The sequence below is a fragment of the Solea solea genome, chromosome 3, assembly GCF_958295425.1.
Source record: "Solea solea chromosome 3, fSolSol10.1, whole genome shotgun sequence".
NCBI lineage: Eukaryota > Metazoa > Chordata > Actinopteri > Pleuronectiformes > Soleidae > Solea > Solea solea.
This window is the reverse complement of record NC_081136.1, coordinates 1602092-1629937: the sequence shown is the minus strand read 5'-3', so window position 1 is coordinate 1629937 and position 27846 is coordinate 1602092. Positions and strand designations below refer to the sequence as shown.

Here is a 27846-nt window from a genome sequence, read left to right as displayed (position 1 = left end):
CATCATTTGGCATTTATTTTTAGAAATTCATAATCCAATTATTTAACAGTGGAGTGTGAATAAGAATTATTATACAAAGATTTATGCAAAAATCACCAGGAAATATTTCATTTACTACTTTTTTTCGGAATTATTAAACTTCAATTGTCAGATTTTTTGATGGGGGAAAATACAAAATTATTATTCCAAAGGTAGTCATGATTATATTCTCTGAATTAAAACAAATCATTTGAAAAACGACCGAATACTTAAATTTAATTTTGAAACGCAAACTTAGAATTCTCAGATATTTTATAAAATATGGCCTTTCATTAAAAACCTCATAATTCAATCACCAAATTGTAATTTTTCCTTAATTGTATTAACTTAAAGTGTCTTATGTATAATACATAGCGGTAGTAATGCTTGAATCTGAATACAGCCACAGGTTATATCTACCCATTATTAAAACTGTCAACATATAGCATATATATATATATATATTCTTTAATTGTATGAGTCATACACCAATATTTACATACAGCAATACGTGTAACTTCTTTAAATAAACAGCTTATATAAGGAGTGAGAACATATTATAGTGATAGTAGAGGATATAAAAAAAATGATGGCTCTTTCCTGTGATTGGTTACCAGTCACGATAAAAATTTTACCACATTTTATCTCCCAACTTATTTTGAAAAGTCAAAAAGACAAAACAGTAACTGTGTAAAATAATAAACAAATGTCCCTGAAGTTAACGCGAACGTGTCGTGTTCACTGGCTTTTTAATTAACTTGCTACAAACTTCACTTAAAGCAGTGGTGCACAAAGAAACAGAGATAAAATTGTGTTTCAAATGGTAAAATATGAACTGAAATCTGATCTTTTTTTCTTCAGTTTATACATCTGCAATTTTTTGTCCAGCAATGTCCAAAAAAGTTGTTCGTCAAGATGTGTTTAGCGTCCGTTGTATATGAAATCTGAGGGAAAAACAAACGTTTTTTAGATGAGTATCAGGTTTCAGCAAGTTTTTAATTTACATAATTAAGCAAAATTTGTAGCCTTACCCGAAAGAAAAATTAGCTTGATGTTTGGTAAACAAAAATTTTCTTTACCAAAACAATATTGTGACATTAAATGTACATCTATATATAGCAACAGTAAACTTTGCCAATGTATGTAAATTTTTTCTATAAATATAACATTTAGCAAACAATTATTTTTTTTACATTTTTGGTGTGGGGGTGAAGTTGACGATGTTGTGATTCTTACCGCGACAATACTCTGGATTGAAGTTTTCGTAGATCGGATACAAAGGATTATCTTGTTCACTGCGATGTTTTCTGGCTCTCAGGACGTCGCGTACACACAGGTGAAGGAAGGAATACTGACACTGCAACACACACACATCAACATCAGTGCATGTAATTTCATTGCTGTAAATATCAGACAAAAGTCATTTACTGATACGAACTACTGTTTTAGTCCTAGTCTAATGATGTACTACAGTTATTCCTGGAGGTTTGACTTGTTTGGTCTGTTATTCACATGAACCGGGTTGAATATTTCTACTACTAACTTAATTTACACGCAATTACTTGTTGATGTCTGGCGCTGTATTTATCAGAGTTATAGTTCCAATTTACTGGTTTTTAAATCTGCTTTGTGTTTAAATAATTACTGTGGATGTTGATGTTTGAAAAGTGACCAAATATAGTTTTACAGTGCATTATCGTAAGCAAAGATGAACACTTTCAGACGATATTAAAATGTGTGACAGATGTAGTTTGGATCACTCGTTGAAATGACTTACATGAAATAAACCCAGCATGTTTGTATAACTGTGAAAGCTGTAGTTCTCTGTGTGCGATTACCTCGGTCTGAACCATGTGCTGTCTGTGCAGGCGGAGGTCAAACACGCCGCCGTAAAGGTCGATGGTTCCTTTAGAGTCCAGCTGCTGCAGAACCCGATCCAGCGCCATGAACGTCCCAGTTCTTCCAACACCAGCACTAAACAGGTGAGTAAAAAAAACTGCACTGTTTAAAAATGACACATCTTTAATTTGTACTAAAGCTGTCAAAATTACTTAAAAAGGTCACTTTATAAATCATTAACAGCACATTAGGGTTTATTTATCCTCTTACATTTAATTAAACACATTTTTTTTTTAATTTTGGAAAAACATTTGTTTAATTAACTGTATAATTTGCTCTAAATCCAAAATTCAGTTTACCATGAAAAACAAGAATTTTAAAGTGTGAGTAACTGTTATTATTATTGTTATTGTTATTATTTTTACAATAATAACAGCAGTTTAATGTAAACGTGTCTTTACCTGCAGTGTACGACCGTGGGTCCAGTACTCGGCGAGCGGTCCACGTAGTCTCGGACCGTCCGGACAAACTGGATCAGGGACTGCGTGCTCTCCGGGACGCCGTGGTCGGGCCACACCGTGTAGTGGAAGTGACGCAGAACACGAGGGTAAGTGCAGCCGCTCTCCTGTGACAGGAAACGCACGTTCATTAATTATGGTTTATTTTATCAAACCATGTAAATGAAGTTTAGTTCCACATACTGAGGTGATCTTGAACTCTCTGATGGTCCACTCGGGCAGAACGGACTCTGACAGCATCTGAATGACCAGGTCACCGTAGTACAGAGGTTCTCTGTCTGCAGGCCAGTACTGGTCACACTTGACCTGTGGAAACAACACGACACTTAACCTTTGACCTGTCGTCTGTTTGTCCTGTTTACAGTCAGAAAGAAGTTATGAGACTTAGTTAGAATCTTCAACCATCATCACTGTTTACATTAAATGCACAGAATTAAGCAAATATGAGGATTTGTTAGATTTAATGTGGTTGGAAGAAAAAAAAAAAAGCATAGTTTTCATTCTTTTAAGCCCACTAATGTAGAAACTCATGTTGAAAATAATTTTGACATGTAAGAGATGAGGATTTACAACTTGCAAATTCTAGTTTTAATAACTGTCGCTCTTTATACGAGTTTTGTTCCTTAAATTTACCTAAATTATCAAACCTGCAATTAACAATTATTATAGTTTTTGGTAAAAGTAAGTTCAAATGTATTCACAGAAAATTCAAAAAAAGAAAATGATGTATTTTGTTTAAGTCACATTTGAAAAAAACAGTAGCAATAATTCTGCAGAAGTCACAAAATAGACTTTTATTAACTGTTATTAAAAATGAGCCAAGCAAACTTTGACATTTTTTTTTATAGTACTTTTTGCTCAGGTGAGTTTATGTTGTTGGTAAAAATTGGGGGGAAAAGGGCCATACAATGCTCTGTGTTCTAAGGGTAAATAGAAATAAAAGTTGTTTTTATTGTTTTAAACCAACATTTTGGTAAATATTATTAATGACTGGGGAAAAAAAAGTCAAAGATGAGGATTTACAATCTGCAAATTTTAGTTTTGGTTATGTTTTAATCACGGTCGATCAGTATCAGTATCTGTTTTAAACTCTAGTTGCAAAAGTTGAACTTTTTTTCCAAAAAGCAAGTTCACAGAAAACTTTGCATATGAACCAACTAAAACTTTCAATTTAAGGTTTTTTAAAAGTTGTTGAATAATTGTTTTGTACTGAATTTAATAGTTAACTTTTCATAGAATTGGTAACAAACTATTTTTAATTCTCTTCAAAGCTCATATTGATTAGTAATTAACAAAAAAAATTAAAAAAAAAATTATTTTCGTTCCCTCACCAACAAGGAAATAAAAACAAATATAAGACCATGAACGACTCACTCGTCCTTTCTCCACACACTGCGTCACCATGACGACGTTGTAGACGCCGTGCTCCCACACCATTCGCCAGAAATCGTCTTTGGTGCCGGGCAGCGGCCCCTGGGTGGCGATGTACTCTCTGCGGTAGTTGTTACCCTGCAAACACACACACACACACACACACACAGTGATGAGTATATTGTGTTTATTAAAGTGTGTTTGTCTTAAATATAAGTGTTTGTGTGTAAACGTGAGAACGTACAGGGACGTAGCTGGCGTTGATGTAATCTGAGCAGGGATCGTCCTCCAGGTACGACAGCTTCACTCTGGTAGAATCATCTAAAAAAATGAAAAAAAAAATGAAAAAGATTTGTTTTTATAAAAGCGTTCTTCGTTAAACTGCACATCGATTTAAAAATGCTATCGTAAAGTTTTAAAGGCAGTGAACGACCTTGATCTCACAAACATTCAGATATACCGACGCTGTTTTTTTTTTCTTCTCCAATGACGAACAAATTTTGTGTTGTGTGTCTATTACCACAAGGTGGCGGCAGCAACAAACTTTTAGTTTAGTGGACTTCATGAGTTTTAAACAAGTTTATTATAAAAATGACTAAAACTGTCGCTTAGTTTATTTTTTCTCTGCTGAAAATTTTGAAAGGTTTTATTTGAGACACAATATTTATTGTCATCTTTTTGAATCTTGCACCTGGCAAATTCTCCATATTACAAAAAAACAAACTATTATGACTTTTGGTGTGAACTCAACACTCTGCAAACCTTAAATTAATTCTCTGGATTTTGAATACGGGGGCGTGTCCAAAAAAAGGAAAAATTTGATTCATGTAAATTTTAGTGCAATTCTTTTCCTCAATTCCTGCACCAGTTCAGTGAAGTGGAAAACAAATTTGTTATGTTTTCTGATAAATTTCACCACTAAATGTCTGCTGCTGCCAGTAATAGACGCATCATCAATTTTAGAGTAGATTATTTATTTATTTTTTTTAAATATAAATTACAAATCATCAAATTAACTTTCCCTAATTTTCTTACAATCAGGTTTTATGTAATTATTAGAATGTTTAGGTGTTTGTCTTCTCAGACTGGTGACCATGGTAACACATGTTTGTTTGTCTTGTCAGCTTACACGGCAGGATGTTGTTGTAGCGATTCTTTCCTCTGTTTTCTGGCAGACGAGCGACGTCCATGGTCTGGTTGCGACCCACATCCTTGACGTCCTTTTACAAAAACACACACACAGAAAAAGTGCTGTTATATTCATTTAGTCAAAGGTCAAAGTTGCGTTTTATCTCACACGTGACGCTGAAAGTTTGAAAATTATTCACTTTACTATTGCACTAATATCAGCTTTAAACTTTAAATAAGTTCCCCCGACCTCAAAAGAAATAATTTAGACTATAATTAAATGAGCTTCTCAGTTCTACAGATTGACGAGTATTCCAAAAATTTAAATTAACTACAATCGACTCAGTGACAGATTTATAAAAATTTCATCACTGATATGATAATTTTTTTTACCTCAAACTCCTCTGACAGCAGGTAGTTGGAGTCGGCCTGAAGTTTGGTCAGATGAGACTCAAAGTTACAAGCTTTGACCGGACTGAACAAAAACACAACACACACACGTCAGAATTTAAAATACACACCTTTATAAGATTATTATAGACTAGAAAAACAAATAGACTTTACCTGGTGACCCGACGATTACTGAAACAGAAAGAAACGGAGAAATCACAATTATTTGTCTGTTTCTCTTGAGTCAGTTTGTGGTTTATTTAAATTAATTTCAATGTCAATGTTAGGGCTACGTGATTTAGAGACATTTGGCTCGATTATTTCGGAGATTTTCACAGGACTAATGCTGTAAATTGTACAAAATGTTACATTAATGCACTTTCTGGTCAATATGACCACACAGTTCAACTCCACAGGTGATAATTCAGACTCGCACCTTGACAAAAACCCTGTTTGCGTTCATAACGTACAGCCTAGAAGTGCTTGAGAGAGTAACTGCACTTGTCCAGCAGAGGGTGTTGTGAGCAGCTTTTAATCATTAACGTGTCTAGAACACATGGACCAAGTTTGACGCGGCTAGCTCAAACATACGTGCTAGGACGAGTTTGTTCAAATGCGTAGACAATAGCCATTTTTGTTTTTCCCATATGGCCGACGTCTGGGTGGGCGGAGCTAATGGAAGTACATTGTGTAATGTGAAATTTGTTTGGAATCACGAGAGCAACGGGTGTACCGAGTTTCGTTGCAATCAGAATGACTATGTGTGACTTAGATGCAATAGGAAAAAAAAAATCAGAAAATTTGCATTTAAACACAATTTTAGCAAACTTTTTCTCACGTCAAATATTCCCCAAAAAATCCTCAAGAAATTCGGACTGACAAACTCCCCAAATTTCCTCCTGATGCGATTATTTTTCAGAAACAGGGCCTAATAAACAAAGTAATTTGTGGTATTAACGTGTAAAATAAACAATTTTCCCGTCCACTTAATTAACAAAATGCTAATTCTAACTCACACTAATACAAACACACACTTTAATGAGCAGATGCTGTGTGTGATGAAGTGACCTGACAAGAGCGAGCGCTTCAGTGGAAACTAATACGTCATTAATCATTCTTAATTAACGATCGCAAACACACACACACACACACACACACACTCTTACCTCCTGACTCCCATGTAAATCCCTGAAGCTGGAACCTCCTTCCACATACTCATCCTCATCACCGGGTTCTCCTGCACAGCCCTGCGTGCACACACACACACACATTACACTTAGTTTAACACACTAAACCTTTAAATGACATGTTTTTAGAGTTACGTTTGTGACTAAAGTTAGCGCCGCACCACCTTGTGGCATCAGTGTGAACTACAGGCTGCTCTACATTGTCCACTAGCATGAATTCGCACCTGCTCACGACTTAAACGAAGGTGCAGATTTGTGTGACTCACACTTTGTGAAGCCGCTGTCTGTAAACCAGCAGCGAGACGACGGCCACCATCATCCCGATCAGAAACATCCCGGCGCTCAGACCCTCCACCACGCCACCTAGAGGCTCTGACACGGAACAACACACACAGAAGAAGAAAGTGAGTGAAGGTGGACGCACGAGAATGTCCTTTCAGACACACACAAACATACGTGTGTGTCTCACCTGCGTGCGTCCTCAGCGGCGTGGACAGGTACGTGTCCGTGAAGAGCGGCTCGGGAAACTCACTGTGGTTTTCGTCAAACAGTCTGGTGAAGGCTCGAACGCTCAACCTGACAACACACACACACACAAGGGTGAGCTGCCTTGCTCAATGGCTGTGGGGGAAGGATGAGTGTGAGTGTATGTGTACTTAGAGGGTTGTTTTTTTTTTTTAACAATTAATCCAAGATTTCTGATTTTTCAGCTTCTTAAATGTAAATATGTTCTGGTTTCTTTGCTACATTTGACAAAATGTTTTCATTAAACACTGATCGGCATTTTTCAACATTTTCCTACATTTTATGGACAAAATAATCCTTAGTTGCAGCCCTAGAACCCACTTTTTAGCACCCAAATTACGACATCAACAGTTAAATTGGCACAATTTATACTTAAAAACAACTACAAAATTGGGGAAAATTTATCAAATTTGTTTTGGGGACCCAAAAAAAGTCTCCTGCGACACATGTGTGGTTCCCGACCCAGTGTTTGGGAATCACTGTGCCTGGAAATACAGTGTGTGTGTGTCAGTACCTGTACGATGTCTTGGCTTTGAGCGGTCCGTCACAGAAGTCGCCGTAGCTGTCGCTCAGGTAGAGGTCGTCGTCGTGGTAGTGGTCGCAGGCTCCGCCCAGTCGGTCTCCTCCCGCCCCCAGGTTCACCTCCACTACCTGTGTATCAATCACCGATGGATCAATACTTCAATAAACTAAGATTTAATAATATTTTTGAGCTACATTTTACTGCCGTTGTCATTTAACGTCGTACCTGTGCGGTCGCCGTCTCCACGTCCTGCGGGCAGCGGCTGGGGAAATACGCCGTCTGATAGGCTCTGACCGAGGAGTTAGCGATGTAGTCGCGGTACGAGGGCAGAGGGTGGCGCTGCTCCGGCTGCAGGAGCTCGTTGGCTGTGAGACAAAGCACGATGAGTGTTAATCGCAGCTAATAATAATAATAATAATATTTTGGGGGCGTGGCCAAACTTGACGTAACAGTTTGTGTTGGTACCGTCAGACTCGGCGACGATCACAGAGAAGTATCGCACCGCGCCGTTGGCGTCGCTGAACCACGAGCAGTTGAAGCGAAACAAGATGGAGGACGACGTGACCTTTGACGACCTCTCGCTCACACGCACGCCGGGGGGCGGAGCCGGAGGACCTGAAAGGAGACGGGTATGTTTGTCACACCGTTAGGACAACAAATAGTGGTTTATAATTATGTTTACGTGACATATTTTCTCTTCAATGTACATTTATTAGTCATGAGATTAATAATCAATGAGAATTCAGATTTAAATTTGATTTACTGATACTTTTAAATCCTAAATTGTATGTATAATTAAGTCTGGATTATAATTTATGTCCATAAATCATAAAATTATAGTCATTTACAGTTCAAGTTTTAAATGTACAGAATGTTTTAAGTAAATTGTTATTAATAAAAACATATTTTTAGGATTTTCCCAGAGTCATTGCAGTCTTTGTTTTGTTCTTCAGTTGTGTCAGGAAGATTTATGATGCGACGCAGGTAGAGACAGGAAGTTTCAGTTTGTTTTAGGTCAAAGAGAGAGCAGAAAGTTTGTGTTTTAAACAACATGTTGTGTTCAAGTGTCTGAGAAACTGTGGGAAAATATAGCGTCTCTAATTAGTTCAAGTGTCTGGAAAATAGTGGGAGATCAGATAATCTGTGGTGAGTTCAAGTGTCTAAAAAAAGAGGGAAATTAGATCATCTGCGGTAAATTCAAGTGTATAAAAAAAAGCGGGAGATTAGATAATCTGTGGTGAGTTCAAGTGTCTGAAAAAAGTGGGAGATTAGATCATCTATGGTGAGTTCAAGTGTCTGGAAAAACAGTGGGAGATTAGATCATCTGCGAGTTCAAGTGTCTGGAAAAACAGTGGGATATTAGATAATCTGTGGTGTCTTGAAAACAGTGGGAGATTAGATAATCTGTGGTGAGTTCAAGTGTCTGGAAAAACGGTGGGAGATTAGATAATCTGTGGTGTCTGGAAAACAGTGGGAGATTAGATAATCTGCGGTGAGTTCAAGTGTCGTTAAAACAGCAGGAAACTTGAGCTCTGTGTGTGTTCCACTCACGGTCGATCATGGTCACTGTGGTGTGTGTCGCTGGCAGACTCGTGTGTCCGGCCGACGACACCCTGACCGTCACCGAGTACTTGCAGTAGGCGTCCAGGTGGTCCAGCGTCACGGCGGTGACGCCCTCCAGCAGCCTCACCGCCGTGGTCAGCTCGCCGTCGTCGTGCCGGCGACACTCGACCTCGTAGGAGTCGAAGTCGGAGAGCGGCGGCGACCACGAGCAGGAGAGCGAGGAGGAGGAGAGCGGGAAGCAGTGGATCGACTTCAGGGGAGACGGACCTGAGAGGAGACGGTAAAAGAAAAGAGAGATGAGTCACAGTGTGAGTGAGGAGTCTGGTTTTTAATTTGAAGATAAATGAAGGTTTTTATACGATAAGATGATGATGATGATACATATTAAAGCAGAACAGCACTTATGAATGAAAAAAGACAGATTATACTCAGATTAAAGTGTGACTCAACATTTTAATCTCACGTTGTGAACCTGTAGAGTTTTATTGTCACAGTATTTGTTACATTTTGCACCACAAACCCAAACGTAATCAATAATTACTTTATTACTTTGGCTCATTTTACTTCTTCATACTTGGTAGTTTTCTTTTAAACTATTATTTTATGTATAATCTCCTATAAATTTTGGGGATTAAAACCTGGCACGAGACTTCCCTCAAAATCAGATTAAGAGTTTTGAGGCCTTACTGTCACATTCAAACCATAATAGATCACATTATGTCTGCTCAATCACTCTGCTGCCACCTTGTGGGTGAGATTAAAAGTGCATTTCCAGATGAATGACTCACAAAATCTGTCAAATAGTGTAAAAAATGCATTAAAAAAATCATTATCATATAATATTCTAAATCCGTAAAACGAGACAGATGTTTTAACCAAATTTACAGTTTTTAAAAACTGTTTAAAAATAAGTTATTGATAAATAAATGTTACTTGAGGATCGAGATTTGTAGAAAATAGAGATTTTGTTTTGAGGATGTTTGAATTTTTCATTTAAAAATATAAACAAAAGTCAAGATTTCTGCTTCCTTTTAAAATAAGTTAATAATTACATTCAAAAATAAAATCATTTAATTAAATATACTCATTTTCCAGTGTAATATTTTACCGTTTACTAAGAACCTTCACAAACTCAAATCTCAAACGCCTCGTCGACACCTACTTGTCCTCACACTCCTCTGGATTGGCTGGCTGCTGACCGCGGGCCCGCGCCGGGCTCCGCCTCCGCTCACCGTCGTCACGGTGAAGTTGTACTGCCGCCCCGGGAACATCCCACCTACGACGCAGCCGGTCAAGCGAGTGTGCGTGACCGACAGGCGGTCGGCGGGCGTCCACTGGAGCCTGAAGTCGTCGTAGTCCCCGGCGGCGGGGCCGGACCACGACAGCACTATCGTCTCGTTGGCCGAGCCTTGTTTGACGGACAGGTGGGTGGGTGGCTGCGGAGCTGAAAGGGAGGAGTCACAGACGTTTGTCTGTCAATCAATATTATTTGTAATACTCATGTTCCTGTTTGTTTGTTAACAAACTTACAGGTTCGTCCCAGAGCTGAGATGTTATTGGTCAGTTCCCCACTGTGTGTGATGACCTCAGCACGGTACAGCTTACCAGGAACCAGGCCTGTGAACATGTGATTACTGTGCTCCGCCCCCAGAGCCTGAACTCCCAGAACGGCCCCGGACGAGTCGTATAAGTTCACCTGGAAAAATCCAGAAACAACGTCAGAACATGGCTGCTAATGGGAAAACTGATTTTAGCCACTTAAAAAAACTCTCACCTAATAAATCTATAATATATACAGTATATAGAAATATTTTTGTTGCTTTATCTCACTGTTAGACAGACATTTCAATCATAAAAACGGAAGTTTGTAAACCACTCACTCTCCCACACCAAACCCCATAGAGAAAATCACTGACTTAAGCTCACGGGGACACAGGAGCTGCTGGTCTACTGCTGCCTTGTGTGGTCACTTTGTGTCAATAAAGTTAATCCAAATGCAGGATTTTAAAGTGGCAAAATAAGACATTTGAACTTAGTGATGGAGGCAGCAGTGGATCAACAACTCCTGTGTGCTGTGATGTTAAAATCACTGGTTTTCTCTATGGGGTTTGGTGTGGGAGAGTGAGTGCTTTCACAAACTTCAGGTTCCTGTTGGAAAAGTCTGTCAAATGGTGAGATAAAGACGTGAAACATGTTTTTAAAGTACCGTAGACTTAAGCAGACATTTAAATACACTTACAAAATGTACATTAACTAACATTTATAGCATTAAAAGTTAACATTTTGACATATGTTTACCTCGTAGCTGCTGAAGCTTCCCTCCGCATGTTGCCAGATGACCGACACTCTGTCCGTCCCTCCTGAACTCTGGACCTGAAGAGATGAAACTGGAGCTGGGACTGAAGAGCAGAGAAGGGGGGGGGCGGGAATTCAAACCCAAGCACATACTGAATATGAATCATAATGTGATGATGATGATGATGGTGTGTGGACTGACCGGTCCTGGCGAGGATGGACGAGTCACTGCTCAGGCTTCTGCTCCAGCTCACCACCTGCAGTCTGTACAAACTTCCTGCTCTGAGGTCGGAAAACACGCACGCGTTTGTGGACGAGCCGACTTTCTGCAGGTCCACCAGCTCGTCCACCACCTACACACACACACACACAATAAAGAAATTCAGCTTTTATTTTGAAAAATCTGCCACTACAATTACAGAAACCTGTACCTACCGGCTTCCTTTTAGCTGCGTCCTGCCTGCGGTTGGCCGTCGCCTCGGCGACTCTGTACAGGGACAGGTGGTAGATCTCGACGTGGCCGTCTGACGGACGCCAGGAGAAGGACAGAGACGAGGTGTTCGCTGAGGTGACCGTCAGATTACTGACAGCTGCCGGACCTGACCACAAGAGGGAGCAATAATAAGTGTCATTTACACCAAAACACGGATGCACCGCGAGATTTCTTTTACATGTTTAAGTTTAATGGACCTGGTTTTTTTTATGTGTAGTAAAGGTCAAGTGAGTAATGATTAAAAAAACTAAATCTAAACCTGTGTTTTGATCAGTGTGAATGTTTATTTAAACATTTTCGGCTCCAGTTGTTGTTAGTAGAAACCAAGACCTGGTGAAAACACCAATTTCTTCTTTATCAGCTTAATTTCCTCAACTTGTTTGTGTTTATTACTTATTTCCTAACAGTTTTTATTCATTAAAGTTGTGTTTTTTTCTCCTGTTTGTTCAGGAAAATGCTATAAAACTGCCATGTCACTTGTCTTTCTACACAACGCAGTCATTAACTGTTTATTTTATTTATTTTATTATATCAGTAAGAAAAATCTTTTTGTATGTAAAAGTCATTTTAATGGTATTATTTTAATATATTTATGAGGAATAGCTTAAATCTCTGCTTTTACCCAACGTAACCTGCTTTACTGAATCACCGACATGAACTGAAGGTCAGCGAAGGCATCGTCACTCACGTGTCTGACCCTCCGCCGTGACCTCCAGGGACTGGACGCCGCCGCTCAGCGTCACCACCCTCACGTGGTAGCGTCTCCCCGACGTCAGGCGCTCCAGGCGCTCGCTGCGACTCTGCGGCGACACCGAGCGGTTGGCGGCGAGGACGCCGGCCTCGTCCAGCAGCTGCAGGCTGTAGCCGTCGTACACGCCCACCGGTCGCTCCCATGTGACGGTCAGGCTGTGCGTGGTGTGGTCGTTGTCGGCCTGCAGCGCCGTCACGCTGGCCGGAGCTGGAGGCGGGAAAACATCAGTATATACACACACACACACCTGTAAGTGATGTAATCAGTAATTATTGACGAGTCTCACCTGTTCTGCCTGTGGCTGTGTTGGTATTGGTGAGTTTGCCGCTCAGTGATTGGATGGTGATGGAGTAGGCGTGGCCTGGGATCAGATCCAGGAAGTCCAGCGAGGAAACGTGTTTGGGGACGGGACGAGTTTCGATAATAGCGCCGTCCTGCACACAGGAAGTAAGATCACTTTTATGTTTTCTTTGTTTTTTTAGTTTCTTGCAATATTTTTTTTTTTTTTGGGGGGGGGATTGGCAAATAATTATTTTATTTTTATTTAAATTAAAATCAATATATTTAATGGCTGGAAAATTATTTCTTACATAATTAATAACAAAAAAAGAAGAGTAAATTAAATCATAAATAAATGCAATATTTTACAGTTAAGACACAAACTAGAAATTCATTAGAGAACTTTTCTTTAGTTAAGAAATAAACATTTTTTTTAAAAATATAATTCAATAACATAGGGTTGCATAGGGGGCAAAAGATCCTGGTAAATTTCCAGAAACTTTCATTTGGAATTGGGAACTTTAGTTTGGGAATCTTTGGAAACATGCCATGGGAGTTATGGGAACTATAAACTATAAATAAGTACAATTTAAAAAGTAAATTTAGATTTGTTTTCTTTTTTTAGTTGAATGGGCAAAAAAAACCCTGATTTATACATCGTTCACTGAATAATTCCAATTTTAAAAATGTATTTTTCCAGAATAAATAAAATCCCAAATATTAAAAAGACCATTAAAACCATGAAAACCGAATTTTTCCTGAAAGTTGCCGAGAGTCAGACTGACCGGCGTCGACAGGGAGACGATGAACATGTCCAGGTCTCCGTCTCCGGGAGTCCAGGAGACCAAGAGTCCGCCCACAGCGTCCGTCAGACCGGATCGAGGAGACATGCGGAGGTTTCCCACCGGACTGGGGACTGAAGAGGAAGAGGAGGAGACACAGAGAGGAAGAGGAGGAGTCAGGACGAGTGAAACCACAGGACGTGAAGGAATTTAGGCTTACAAAGTTGTGGACATTGTTGTCTCACCCGTCCGTCCCTCAGTGAACTGAGCTCTCTGGTTGGGTCCGCTGAACGTCGACACCACGATCTTGTAAAGACGCCCGGGGGTCAGAGAGGTCAGGCGGTGGCGCCGCACGTCACTGCCCAGCGTGACGGGAGGGAAGACTCGCGTGTCGTTGAAGAGCAGAGTGACCTGGAGACACATGGCGTCACAATGTCAAGAAGGACAAAGAAGGAAAACAGTTTATTTACCGTGTCACACACCTCATAGTGATCCACGTCTCCGGGGGCGGGGCTCCAGGTGACGGTCAGGTCGCCGATTCCCGCGTTGCTCAGCGACAGATTTTTCACCGCTGCTGGAACTGGAAGATAAACGTGAACAAAAACTATCAGACCTGACTAAGGGAGCGTTTGTGTGTATACAGCAGCAGAGCAAGGGTGGGCGGAGACAAGGCAACCATTTTTTGAGCAGTGGAATTCACTTCTAGAGCTTTTCTCGTTTTCTTTTTTGAGTTTTAGTCGCGTCACTTTATTAGCTCATTGTGGCCGTTGTCTCCGTCCGTCTCGACTGAATGTCACCGGGCGACACGAGATCGCGATCTAAACACCGACTCAAAAGGGACAAAAGACACTCACAGGTGCGTCCGTCGGTGGAGACGCTGCCGACGTCGCTCCCACTCCAGGTCTCCACGGTGACGGTGTAGAGTCTCCCCGGCGTCAGCGACGAGAAGACACACTCGTTGTGTCCGGCGGAGACGCTCTTGTTCTGCAGGACGCTGTGGTTGTAGCGGATCAGGACCACGTAGCTGTCCAGGTCGCCTGCCGCATGACGCCAGTACACCTGAACGCAACATAAACGAACAACAAAAACATGCAAATGCAAAGAGTTTAATTAAACTATTCAACACTCAAGTACTGACATTTTTTTTTTTTAAAACAAACCTTGAGGAAGTCGTCTCTCGCAGAGTGAACAGCGGTCGGGTTCTGTACGGTCGCAGGTTCTGAACAAACAACAATTATTCGTTAAAATCAAACATTTAAAAAAATGACACGTAATATAAAACAAATGCAAAAATAAAGATAAATACAAACACAATTCTAACCAACAGAATATTAGATATTAAGAGTCTCGTCTCACGTGTTCGCGCCTGCACCACGGTGGCGTTCTCCAGGTCGCCGCTCCTCGTCACTATGACGACCGAGTACAGTCGCCCGGGCACCAGCGAGCTGAACGAGCACTCAGGCGGCGAGGAGGAGCGCGACACGGCGAGCGTGTGCACGACGCGGCCGCGGTCCAGGAGACGCACCAGGTAGCTGTCCACCACGCCCTCTGCTGGACGCCACGACACGTGCAGGGCGTCCGACCGGCCACCGTTAGCGACGGTTACCTCGGAGACGGAGGCCGGGGCTGAAGGAGGGAAATCTTTCATTATTAGAGAGTAAATCTTCAAAAACTTAGAGATATAAAAAAAAAAAACACATGCATTTTTTTTTAAATATGTGAACACATTCATTACAATTTAAATGAATTTTAGAGTAGAAAACTTAAAAATACGACAACACAATTTACAAAGAACAATCATTATTATTGCTATTATAATCATTATTATTATCATTAATCTTTAAATAATACATTAGTAGGAATTTTTTTCTCCAGGAAACTCAAAATGGAATTGTTTACACTGCAGTACTGCAGGTGGCCACAGGGAGGAGTCGGGGCAGCAGTGAGTCACAGAATCACACACTGAGGTTAATTTTAATGTTTATCTATAGACCAATAGAAGGTCATCTGTGAGAGGTCAGTGTGTGTGTGTGTGTGTGTGTGTGTGTGTGTGTGTGTGTGTGTGTGTGTGTGTGTGTGCAGGAAGCCTTTGAGCAGGGCGTCTTTGTGAGTGTGGAACATTCCAGACGTTCTCTGTGGTATTTTAACCATTGTTCTAAAAACTCTCTGATGTTATCAGCGACACAAACACACACACACACACACACACACACACACACACACACACACACAGATTTGTACAGCTATTCTTGTCAGGACTAAACCTCGGAAATGAGGTTCTGCCTCATTAGGACCAGGTTTTGGTCTCCATGAGGACTACTGGTCCTGACAAGGTCAATGTTTAAGACAGAAAAAAAGAGTCCTAAAGAGGTAACAAATACAAAAACACACAGGTTTTCTTTTTAAATTAAATTAAATTAAATTAAATTAAATTAAATTAAATTAAAATTAAATTATGTCCCAGTACACAAAAAACTGTGATTAACTCACATTGCAAATATTGTTTAATTAAATTAATAATGTAATAAATGACAACATATGCTATGAAACAAAACAATAAAAAAACATTCGAGCTGGAAAATATTCAACCACTAAAACTACATGTTTCTGTTCAGGACTATAATTTAGCATCTTTATCAAGAAATACTACTTTCTACTAAAAGTAGTACTAGTACTAATACTGCTTCACTACTTTATTTTATTTATTCAGTTTTTGGTAAAACAGTATAAAGACAACAATTATAACTATATTTTAGCTTTAAAAATGTCATTTCTGGTTAAAAAGCTTCTAGAAACTGACGACAGAAACATAAAAAATGATTTAGATAATTAACAATTAATGCTGTTTTCATTTTTAATTTAATACAGTTGTTAAGCACTGTATGTTTAATAAATGTGTTTTAATGTCTATATTTAGTCTTTTTGGACTCACACAGGATCAATAGAACACTGTGACCTCAATTTGAACATCACGTTTAATTCAAATCCCGTGTTTTGAGCTGTAATTATTGTATAATTATTAGTATTTTGGTGCAGATCAGGTTCAATTTTAGGGTCACAGAGTTTTTCCTGTAACAGCAGCAGAGAGAGAGTTAAACGAGAAACAACAACAACGTTATTATTGTCTGCAAAACAATAAGAGTCCGTCTGACCTGTAATAACACACACACACACACCAAACACACACTCTTATATAACTCTGTGTGTGTGTGTGTGTGTCAGTTCCAGTCGCTGCTGAAAACAATCCTGAAAGTCACATGAACTCATGAACGTTCACGTTAAATGCTCCAAAAATAAAGGTTATTCAGATTTAAAGTCTCTAGAATCACTTCCATTTATTAATTTCTTCCTTTTCAGGAAATATTCCAGGTAACTATATGGAAATGGGATTAATACAAATCCAGAAAATTCTGATTTATCTCACCTGTCCTAGCATCCAGACTGATGGACTTAGACTGCAGTAGTCCACTGACTGTGGCGGCCTGGAGCCTGTAGAGGGCGCCGGGCGTTAAACCAGACAGAAGCAGAGAGGGCGAACCGACGGGGACAGTGAAGTTCTGAACGAGGACACTGTGGACGAGGAGGACAGTGTCTTTAGTGAAGACACAGTGACACAATGCATTCTCTAGTTGTGATGACAGGATCGCAGCTAAGACTACTACACACACACGTGTACACATACACACACACACACACACCTGTCTCTCAGCAGCGTCAGTGTGTACGCGTCCACGTCTCCCGGCGGTTTTTCCCATGATGCCTGGAGGCTGTCGACTCCTGAGCTGCTCAGAGAGATGGTACGCAACGCCATGGGAACTGTAACACACAAACACACACACACACTCTAGTTAATACACACGTGAAGACCACAACCTTTATAATAATCTGTCATTTTTCCATATAAAAAATCAGCCAAATATCAAGATTTGTTAAACAGTGACTTAAAAAAAAACAACAAAACAACAAAGTACCTATAACCTATAATAATAAATCTAACAAACTAAACCTCCAGATGTAAAATAAACCACAAAAACACATTTATTTACAGTAAAGAAACTATTTAAATGCAGTAACTCACTCATAATCCCATTATTCCCGCACTAATATTGTTATTTATCCACTTAAAGGACCAGTGTGTAGGATTTAGTGACATCTACAGGTGAACTTATATATAACAACAAAAACACACACACACACACACACCTGTTCTCCCCTCCACAGACACCGTTGTGTTCAGGTTCCCACTCCTGGTTGCCACGGTGATGGTGTACGGCCTCCCAGGTGTGAGCACGTTGAACGTGCACTCCCTCATGTTAGGCTCCACCTCCCTGGTATCCATGGTGACGTTATCTTAAAGCACGATACAGGACAGGACGGGTTGTTTTCATTCATTTGTCTGATTTTAAAACTCATTTTATTTAATGTGAACTCATGCTTACCATGGAGAATGGCGAGGAAGTAGCTGTCACGTGACCCGGAGGGGGCGTGGCTCCACATGGCGCTGAGCGAGGTCTCGTCCGCGTGTCGGATGTGGAGGTTTAACGCAGCAGCTGGAGCTGCACACAGAAGGAGGAGGAAAAGTGTTTTGGTTTTTTTCTGTCAAAAATGGGTTTAAAGGAAAAGTTCATGTTTTTTTTAACACTGCGTCAGTTTAAGTCTACGACGTCTTGAAGAACATGTTTCACGTCTTTATCTCACTGTTACACAGACTTTTCCAACAGGAAACGGAAGTTTGTAAACCACTCACTCTCCCACACCAAACCCCATAGAGAAAATCAGTGATTTTAGCTCGCGGGGACACAGAAGCTGCTGGTCTACTGCTGCCTCGTGTGGTCACTTTGTGTCATTGATGTTAATCAGAATGAATGTTTTTAAATGCCGAATTTACAAAATAACACATTTGAACTTAGTGATGGAGGCAGCAGTGGATCAACAACTCCTGTGTGCTGTGATGTTAAAATCACTGATTTTCTCTATGGGCTTTGGTGGAGAGAACAAAATTTGGTTTCCTGTTGGAAAAGTCTGTCTAACAGTGAGAAAAAGACATGAACACGTTCTTAAGATATCGTAGACTTACACTGACATTTGTTAAGTGGTTATAAAAACCCTTAAGTATTCCCTTAATTCATTAACAAGTAGTTTTTTTGGTTGTTTTTTTTTTACCTGTGGCTCCTTCACAGCTGCTCTCTGCCGTCAGTCCTCCGCTCTCCACCCTCAGCTCCGCCCTGTACGTCCTCCCAGGCGTTAGCTCCGCCCCCGGGAAGACAAACTCCACCGCCTCCCGCTCCACAGCGGTGCCGACGATCTGCTGCAGGCCGTCAAACAGGGACAGAGTGTAACTCTCCCAGTGGCCAGTAGGGGGAGTCCACGAGAGAACGAGCCAGCCGGAGGAGGAGGGAGTCAGGGAGAGGAGCGCCGCCGCCGCTGGAGCTGAGGATAAAGAAAGGGAGAGGACCAACGATGAGGAAAAGACAATAAAAGCAGTGAAATAAAGGAGAAGAAAGAACCTTTTTCACCTGTGCTCACGCTCGTCTCTGATTGGCTCGTCAGTCTGCCGCTGCGGGACGTCACCGTCACGCCATAGGTCGTGCCAGGGGTCAGCGGGCCAACGGCGACGTCTGTGGCGTTGGGAGGGAGCGGCATCACCCGGCCGACGCTGCCGTTGCCGGAAACGACGACGTCGAGGGCGTCCAGGTCGCCGTCGGGCCGTCGCCACGACAACACAAAGCTGGTGCTGTTGCGAAACTCGGCGGTGACGTTGGAGACGGGAGCTGGAACTGAAAAGAAAAAAAGCCTCAGACATAAAAGATAAATATCTCTCTCTCTCTCTCTGTCTCTCTCTCTCCTTACCCGTCTGAGCCTCGATCGTCCTGCTGCTCCGCAGGTCGCCGGCCTCCGTCGCCATGGTGACGTTGTACCGCCGCCCCGGCGTCAGGCCGACGAGCATGTGCTGCGTCGCCGTGCTCTCCAGCGTCTCGTTCTTCATCAGACCTGCAGACACGGACGAGGGAGGAGGTCACATGACGCTGGAAAAAGACCGTTGTTTTTTTTTTGTCCCGTCAGATATGAGCCGAGCTTTAAAGCTGCAGTACGTAACTCTTGTTGTTATCCTGTTTAATCTTTGTGAACAGAAACGATGTTTATGACATTGTTTGCGGTGTCCTTTTTTTGAAAACACGCTCTGCCGGGCAAAACTATCAGACCTGGCCGAGGGAGCGTTTGTGTGTGTACAGCAGCAGGGCAGGGGCGGGCGGAGACAGGAAGCGTTTAACAACATGTTTTTTTGTTTGTTTTTTGAAGTAGAATTGACTTCTGAAACTTTTCACGATCGTCTCACTCTGCTAGCTCAATGTTGCCGTTGCGTCCGTCTGTCTCGACATTAAAAAAATCACTTCCTGTGTGCAGTGCGAGAATGTCACCGGGCGACACGAGATATAAACTCTGCTATACTGTCGTGTGGAGCTGAAAGACTAAAAAATGGGACGAGCGTCAGAGACGCTCGTTTATCTTTTAAAGTTACGTACTACAGCTTTAAAAGCAGCCACAGTTCATACCCGAGTGATCCGGACTCCGAGGTCGCTCCCACAGCTGCAGCCTGAAGCGCTCCGTCCTGCCGGGACCGGCCTGCCAGGACAGACCCAGGCTGCAGCAGGTCCTGGAGGTCACCACCAGGCCACTCACCGCCGACGGCCCTGACACACACACACAGGGTCAAGGTCATAGGTCAAGAGGGTGAGTACAGTGTATGAAGTACTGACGTGACACATAAGCAGGAATTATCTCTTGTTGTTTATTTTGACACAAAAGCCAGAGACTGGAGAAACAGCAGTTTCCTAAAAAAACAGTGGGACTGTTCCTTTAAGAGTGATTGACGTGTTTGACGACAGGAAGTGGATCCTTCACCTCAGTGTCACACACACACACACACACACACACACACAGGTGTCCTCTTAAAGACTCTCAGTGACAAATCTAAACCTTAACGTTAACCAGTTTCTCAGAAAATGAGGTTCTGTCATTAGGACCAGGTTTTGGAGAATGAGTGGTCGCTAAACAAAAAAATTATTAAATTAAATATCTTAAGAACATGTTCACATCTTTATCTCACTGTTCAACAGACTTTTCCAACAGGAAAACTGCTTATTCTCCCACACCAAAGCCCATAGAGAAAATCAGTGATTTTAGCTCAGGGGGACACAGGAGCTGCTGGTCTACTGCTGCCTCGTGTGGTCACTTTGTGTCACTGATTTGAATCAGAACGAATGTTTTTAAATGCAGGATTTACGAAATAAGACATTTAAACTTAGTGGTGGAGGCAGCAGTGGATCAACAACTCCTGTGTGTGTGTGATGTTAAAATCACTGGTTTTCTCTATGGGGTTTGGTGTGGGAGAACAAAATTCCGTTTCCTGTTGGAAAAGTCTGTCTAACAGTGAGAAAAAGACACGAACACGTTCTTAAGACATCATAGACTTACACTGACATTTGTTAAGTGGTCAAAAAACCCTTAACTATCCCCTTAAGTCATTAACGTATAGTTTTTTTTTTTACCTGTGGCCCCTTCACAGTATCAGACTAATCTAACCTTAACCAGTTCCTCAGAAAATGAGGCTCTGCCTCATTAGGACCAGGTTTTGGTCTCCATGAGGACAAGGTCAGTGTTTATGTTCGTAAAGGGGAAACAAATACAAGAACGCACACTTAAGTGTTTTTGTTGCCTCTGCTTCGTCTCACTGAGGTCAAACAATCTTATCAGACCGGGACATCTCGTCCTCTCTGTCCTCACAACGGAGACAAAACGCTTTTTAAGTGTGTTAATAAACAGATTTAAAGCTGTGTATATAAATAACTGTTTCGAGAGTGTGGGATAATAACCGCAGTATTTTTTTTCAGGAGACGGCTCTGAGACGAACTCAGGATATCATCAAATAAATGGTTAAATATTTACGTTTCTGTTCTGATGGTTGGGACGTGTAGAGGTGGAAAGAGAGCTGAAATATTCCACTGAAGTCAAATTCGATTAAAACAGTGGTGCTTTTACTTTAGTACAAGTAAAAGTACTGGTCTAAAAATATACTTAAGTTAAATTTTTTTTTAAAAGTAGCTTGTTTTGGGCAAACCTTTACAAATGAAGTGCTGACAAAATAAAATATGTAACCACATTATGTATCAATCAACATGGGTCAAAGGTTAATTAACGCCAATTCTCGGGGCTAACGCGAGAACTAGCGCTATAGACATGTCTGTAGCATCATGTCATGTGACCTTATTCAGTGGTGGAAAACCCAGGATTTAAACCTTTACGTTTAACGTCCTGGAACCAGGCTACAGAACACCGCTATGTTAAGATGGTAGACGTTTGTTTTGTTTGTTTCGTGTGTTAGACAGATATAGCAAACCGAGCCGCCGCCTCCGAGTGGACAGAAGCTAAACTACATTAACGAATGTGGCTTTCAGTTGCGACCCTTTCGCGAGCAGAGGTCATGTGATCACCAAAGGTCAGTTTGTCCGCAAAGATAAGAAACCACAAACCACACCGGTCCGGTGTTTGGCCTCGCAGAGAGACAGGGTGACTGTCGGGAGTCAACTGGGTGCAGCAAAACCCCGGTTTCCTCCAAACACACACACACACACACACACACACACCCTTTCCCACAAAACAAAGAAACAATGGAGGCAGGAAATAGCCGAACCCCGAGTTCTGCCCACGATGGAAATACACACTGAGTCCAACTTCTGTTCTGGACATCAGCCAGTCTGGACACACAACACACACACACACACACACACACACTCTTCTCTCCTATCACTCTCTCAGCAGGGCAGTGGTTCCTGTAGCTAATCGCAGCGCTACAGAGAGGAAGCTGCATGACATTTTACACCGAGACGCAACACGACGGCCACTCAACAAACCCGGCTAAGACGCGGTGCGGCGCGCGACGAGGTCGCACGGACACAGTGCAACAAAAACAGAGAAATTCCGAGAGACTCAGACTTGAATTGGTCTGAACTCGGACGTCTGACTTCAAAACGTCTCTGGCAACAAGTGACGTCACAGGTTTCCTGACTGTCCTAACAACACCAATCAAAAAGAAACATTTTAGTCTACGATAAGTAAAATACAGTGTGAAAATACTTTATTACTATATATTAAAAGTCTGATTTTAGTCGGACTAAGACACTAACTCAATGTCATGTAGTACGACTAAGATCAAGCTAGTCTTGGTCGGACTAACGTACCTGGATAATGCGATTCATAGTCGGACTTTGGCCTTTTACCCGGAAGTAGAAGGAGACGACGTATAAACTGAGGTAATGTCGACGAAAAAAGAACAAAAAACACGATAGTGTCAGCGAGAGCTACGTACATTTATGGACTGAAGAAGAGACGAGAACCACGGCACAATCCACGTCGCTGTTTGTTTTCCTGTGACGTAAAGGTCGACTTATAGAAAGATAAAGCACCACATATGGAGGCGGAGTCAAACGTACGTGGTGTTTAAATCGATTTCTCCTCTGCGTGTTTACTCTGCAGACTCGGCAAGTAATCCGATTGCCTGTTTTAGTCAGACTATGGCCTTAGCTTGACTAAACTGCGCATGTAAACATACCGAGTGACCTCCACAATCCAAAACCTGGTGTTACACCGCCACACAGTGTACAAACTGTGAACTGCAACCCTTAACCCTTACCATTATAAGGCTAATTCCTGAGCTACAGATCATGAGCTGACGTTGTTGGGTGTCGGTGAAGACTTACTGGTGTGCAGCGTGATGTTCGCCGACTCCCCGTCCGTCAGGGAGTGGACCTGCAGCTGGTAGGCGGTGCCAGGCTCCAGCTGATCCAGCACACACGTGAAAACCTCTTCCACTTCAACTTCTTCTTCTCCTGCAGTCGTATTCCCGCCGTCCTCCACTGACTGATTGGTCACCAGGTAGTCAGATCCCATCCCGACCTTCACCTCCTCTCCTGGACCGCCACCTCCAATGTCATTAGTCCCGAACTCCTCGTCCCATTTCCGTCTCCGCCTGCACTCTGCGTAGTCTGCGCCGGCGTCCAGCGACGTCACGATGAAGGAGCAGTTCTGTCCGGTCGTGTTAACAGTCAGTGACACAGAGTCCAGGTGGGACACTGGTTCAGATAAGGAGATGCTACATGGAGCGGTCTGGTTCCCTGCAGGAGCTGCCGAGCTCACGTCCTGACAAGAGACAACATCAAGTCAGCCAATGATTTCAGTAGAAATGTGTTTTTTCCTGTTTGTTTATCGTTAACTTTAATTCAGTGAAGTGGAAACATAAAACCTTTATTGGATAACTTGGACAACCATCCAGCTGCAAGCCAAGTTTGTTATGTGTGTGTATAAAGATACACATGGCACTACATTACTGCAAATACAGTCAGCTCCAAACAAATAATCACCTGCTTGTTGTGTAAATAACTTGATCCTCACAAGTTCTTCTCCAATACAAGAATATGAGACACTTAAAACATTTAAGATACTCTTAGATCTTCTTAAAATACAACAAAAATGGGAAAGTGGATGGATTATAGAAACCAAGAAGACAACACCAGAACCATTGGACAATAAGAACTACTTTTTTACGTTGTACCTTGACTAATTGTTCAAAGAAAATGAGATAGACAGCAGAACTTGAGTAGATCTACAGACTTTTTGATTGACAGTTTGAGTGTCTGTTCTTTTAGGACGGAGGAAACAACAAACTTTGTTTTTTTGAAGTCTGCGGGAGACCAGAAGTGTTTGGGGGGTGGAGCCGCACTTTGATCCCATTGTTCTGGAAACATTTTTAGTGGAGATCAAAGTTTAAGTCGAGCAAAAAAAAACGTCCAAAAATATCCACGTCCAGACTAAATGTTTTCATCTATGCTAAGCTAATGGTGCCTTCGAATGGGTCTGTCAGCGCCCTCTTGTGTTGAATTGACTTTACTGACGAGGAGCCAGTGAAAGTTCATATTTTTTGGTTGATAGTAACTTAAAAAAAGTACTATTCTACTTTAATTGATGTACTTTTAAGTTAACCTGTTACATTCTGTGTATTTTCTACCTTTATAAACAGGTATAATTCAGATTATGCACAGACTTTTGATATGCTGAAAAATAAAAAGTTAGACATTTATTTTTTATTATCTCTTCATCATAGAAACTTATTTAAATCCATCCACAGTACACTGTAAAAAACAACAGTGCCACTACAAATGAGACAAATCTTCTTAAATTGATGTTAATTTTCTTGTTTTGAGAAAAATAAGAGAATATATAGGAATACTAAAATTAATACTTAAAACTAGTGTGTGTGTTCATCTGCATCTCCAAAAATGTAAAAAGTTGTATTTATTACAAGCAAAGAAAGTCTGACATATAAGAAATGTTTACTTATAATTAGTCTTCCATTAGTCGATTAAGCTGAATTTGAAGCTGAATTTTTATACCAATGTCTTAACTAAATTTTTACTTCTGTATTTAACACAAACTAAATACACTTTTAATAACCTACCTTTTTAGCTTGAAACTGGTAATTAAAATGTAATATCTGATTTTTCCTTTTTGGCAAAAAAAATAAGAACAAATTTTCTTAATTTAGGCTTAATTTACTTTCTTTTGCAGTGTACAGGGGTTTTTTAACAGCAGAACAGCTGTTTTCTTCCTTTTTTTTCTTTTATTAAGTTGAAATACTTCCGGTGGAAAGTTGCTAAATACAGCTGCTTTTTTAAGGAGACGCAACCATGTCTGAGTCACTGTTCTGGTTTATGCGGTGACTGTGGTCCATGTGAGGACACGGTCGCTCTGAACTCTGTCACCTTTAATACGTACTCAGAAAAATAAAATGAAATAAAACAATCTGTCACTGATAATGAAGTTCAGCGAGTGCAGAGACAACAATGGTGCAGAGAGTACACGGACAGATAAACACAGATGACGACGGAGGACGATGAGATTAGCGCAGAAGGGTTAAAGGGTTTGAACTCGGCAAACAATGGTCACAGTAGCAGTCATAATTATCTGTTAAAAATACAAAATATTACATGGAAACACTTCTCTTCTCTGAACAAAAACAAAATAAAAAGCTCTTAGAACAGCTCACACATGTATTTTCTCAGTTAATGAGCTATAATCTCACTTCCTGATTTAACAGGAAGTACAGAACATGCACAATGTTACATCATTATTAGGTTTTGTCTTCCTATAGTTTTATCAGCGGTCGTTCACATTTTGTTGGTTTCCTTTAATTTATGTTGACGTAGCATTCTGTTAGCTCCAGCTACACAAGGCGGGGATTATACCAAATATATTTGTCTGTAATTTGTTAAATCAGGAAACTTTATTCCCTTAATATTATTATTATTATTATAATAATTAGTAGTAGTATTATGTCCATTGCCAAATTGATTTTGGTATTTTAACCGAACCTTTATTGAACTGTTGTTTAAATTTAATTTAAGGGCCAGATTTGATATGTAAAGATTGCCGGGGGTCAAAGGTCACAGTAAAAGTTACATACAAATGCACTGCTTCATAAAAAATGAATTTTCATTGTCACAATTATCCTTTTTAAAATGGAAATGTAACCAAATCTAAGCCACGCAGGAGTGAACAAATGAAAAAAAGTACTACTTTATCAGAACCAAAGCTGCAGGGGCCGTACAAAGTCTCACAGAGGGCCGCGATTGGCCCGCGGGCCGGACTTTGGTCTGGAATAGACGACTGTATGTGTAAATCGTTGATGTGGCATTTCTACAAACCCATGTCTCATGTAATAACAAAAAAGAGACATTTTTGATGTTGCCACAAAATGAGGAAGATAAGATTTTTATTTTCCTTAAATAACTTTGTAAAACACTTCTCCAAAAACATGACAATTAGTTAGAAATACAAAGGAAGTTAATCCATCAAACATCAAGATTTTCTTGAGATTATGACTGAAATTGTTACCGCTAACAAACCAATCATCACACGAAAATTAAGTTAAATTGTATAATCAAAAGTATTTCTGCTTTTATACCTGAATTATAGAAGTAGGGGCACTGACTGGGGCCCCCAGCTGAGACGGGGGGGCCCTTAAGATATTAATGCACAACAATGATAAATATTAGAGAACACCATTAAATTCTATCACTCATTATATTTAAAAGTTGTCCCTAAGAAAACCAAAGTTATTTTGTTGCCAAAAGCTTCATAATTTCTGAGTCTGAACCATGAAAGACGTGAATCTGACAGAGTCAAAAAACAAAACAAAGAAATGTGCCGGTTAAAGCTTCTCAAATGTAATAGTTATATCCTTTATTTACTTTGTTTTTAACATGCCTTTAAAACAAGTGTCACATTTCTTAGGTATAATTTGAGAAAACGATCCGGAAAATCAAAGTTCTTTGGGAACTTTTTTACAGAAAAATCCATTAATAGAAGACAATATATGCACAATAATTAAACCCCTGACTGTGAAAAGTCTTTGTGTTCCATTTAAAAAAAGACTAAAGACTACATTTCGTCATCAACACAACTAAATTATGTATCAGTGGCTCCAGAAAGTGCAATATTATAGACAAAGAAAAAGTTTTAATCCCATTTTCTCACCATTTGTTGCACAAAAGTAATTTTCTTTAAAAGTCAGACTGACCTGGAGCAGCAGCAGCAGCGGCAGCAGCAGCGAGGAGACCCACAACCAGCATAGATAACTGCAAACTTTACATTTCTGCATTTTGGTCCCGCGTCAGATCGTCACGCAGAGCAAACTCCACCATAATCCTGAGGCTGAGGCCAGATTAGTTTCTCTATGTAGTATAAAACACAAAGTAAAAGTAGATTGTGGAAAAACAACCGTCACTTCTCTCCTTTAGGACAAAAAAAATAAAGCTGTGAAAAGAATAAAAGGAGTTAAAAAGCCTCTTTGTCTCTTAGAGCAGGAGAATTATATCCCTTATTTGACGTTCATTTAATCCAGACGTTGAATTTGTCGTCTCCTCTCCGTCTCACGTCCATCCTCGACTAAAAGTCTTTTTCCTGTCTTTTTTCTCAGGACTCGTCTCACTGGCTCTAATGTCTCTCTTCCTGCCTGTCTGTCTGTCTGTCTGTCTCTCCCTGGGTCCGTCTGTCTGTCCGCTCAGACTCTACAGTGTCGAGGTTGGGAGTCACTAACGGACTTCCTCAATCGAGCTCGACAGCTTTGTG

At 40.8% G+C, this 27846-nt stretch overlaps 1 protein-coding gene across 1 annotated transcript; it reads right to left on the bottom strand.

Annotated features, from left to right (window-relative positions):
- On the bottom strand, positions 1-27846 carry ptprb (protein tyrosine phosphatase receptor type b). Its single transcript, XM_058625088.1, has 40 exons — positions 27296-27846; positions 23421-23859; positions 20217-20354; positions 19513-19653; positions 19179-19439; positions 18826-19092; positions 18102-18218; positions 17866-18012; positions 17361-17478; positions 17087-17232; positions 15019-15288; positions 14823-14881; positions 14517-14721; positions 14145-14242; positions 13908-14073; positions 13666-13796; positions 12888-13035; positions 12539-12808; positions 11793-11956; positions 11560-11710; positions 11361-11461; positions 10593-10758; positions 10225-10506; positions 9051-9329; positions 7965-8114; positions 7725-7864; positions 7491-7627; positions 6921-7027; positions 6718-6823; positions 6431-6511; positions 5439-5456; positions 5268-5349; positions 4876-4966; positions 3991-4067; positions 3750-3884; positions 2559-2681; positions 2319-2482; positions 1857-1992; positions 1255-1375; positions 1-962 (listed from the first exon to the last, which is right to left on the bottom strand). Exons 1-40 carry the CDS (start codon positions 27374-27376, stop codon positions 940-942), a joined length of 6036 nt encoding a protein of 2011 aa, XP_058481071.1. The 5' UTR covers positions 27377-27846; the 3' UTR covers positions 1-939.

Coding starts and splice junctions, on each gene's coding strand:
- ptprb (XM_058625088.1), bottom strand. CDS start 27,376: ATGCAGAAATGTAAAGTTTGCAGTTATCTATGCTGGTTGTGGGTCTCC. Junction 7,028..7,490: donor AAAGCCAAGACATCGTACAG/GTACTGACACAC, acceptor GTGTGTTGTCAG/GTTGAGCGTTCGAGCCTTCA. Junction 4,068..4,875: donor CTACAACAACATCCTGCCGT/GTAAGCTGACAA, acceptor TCATTTTTTTAG/ATGATTCTACCAGAGTGAAG.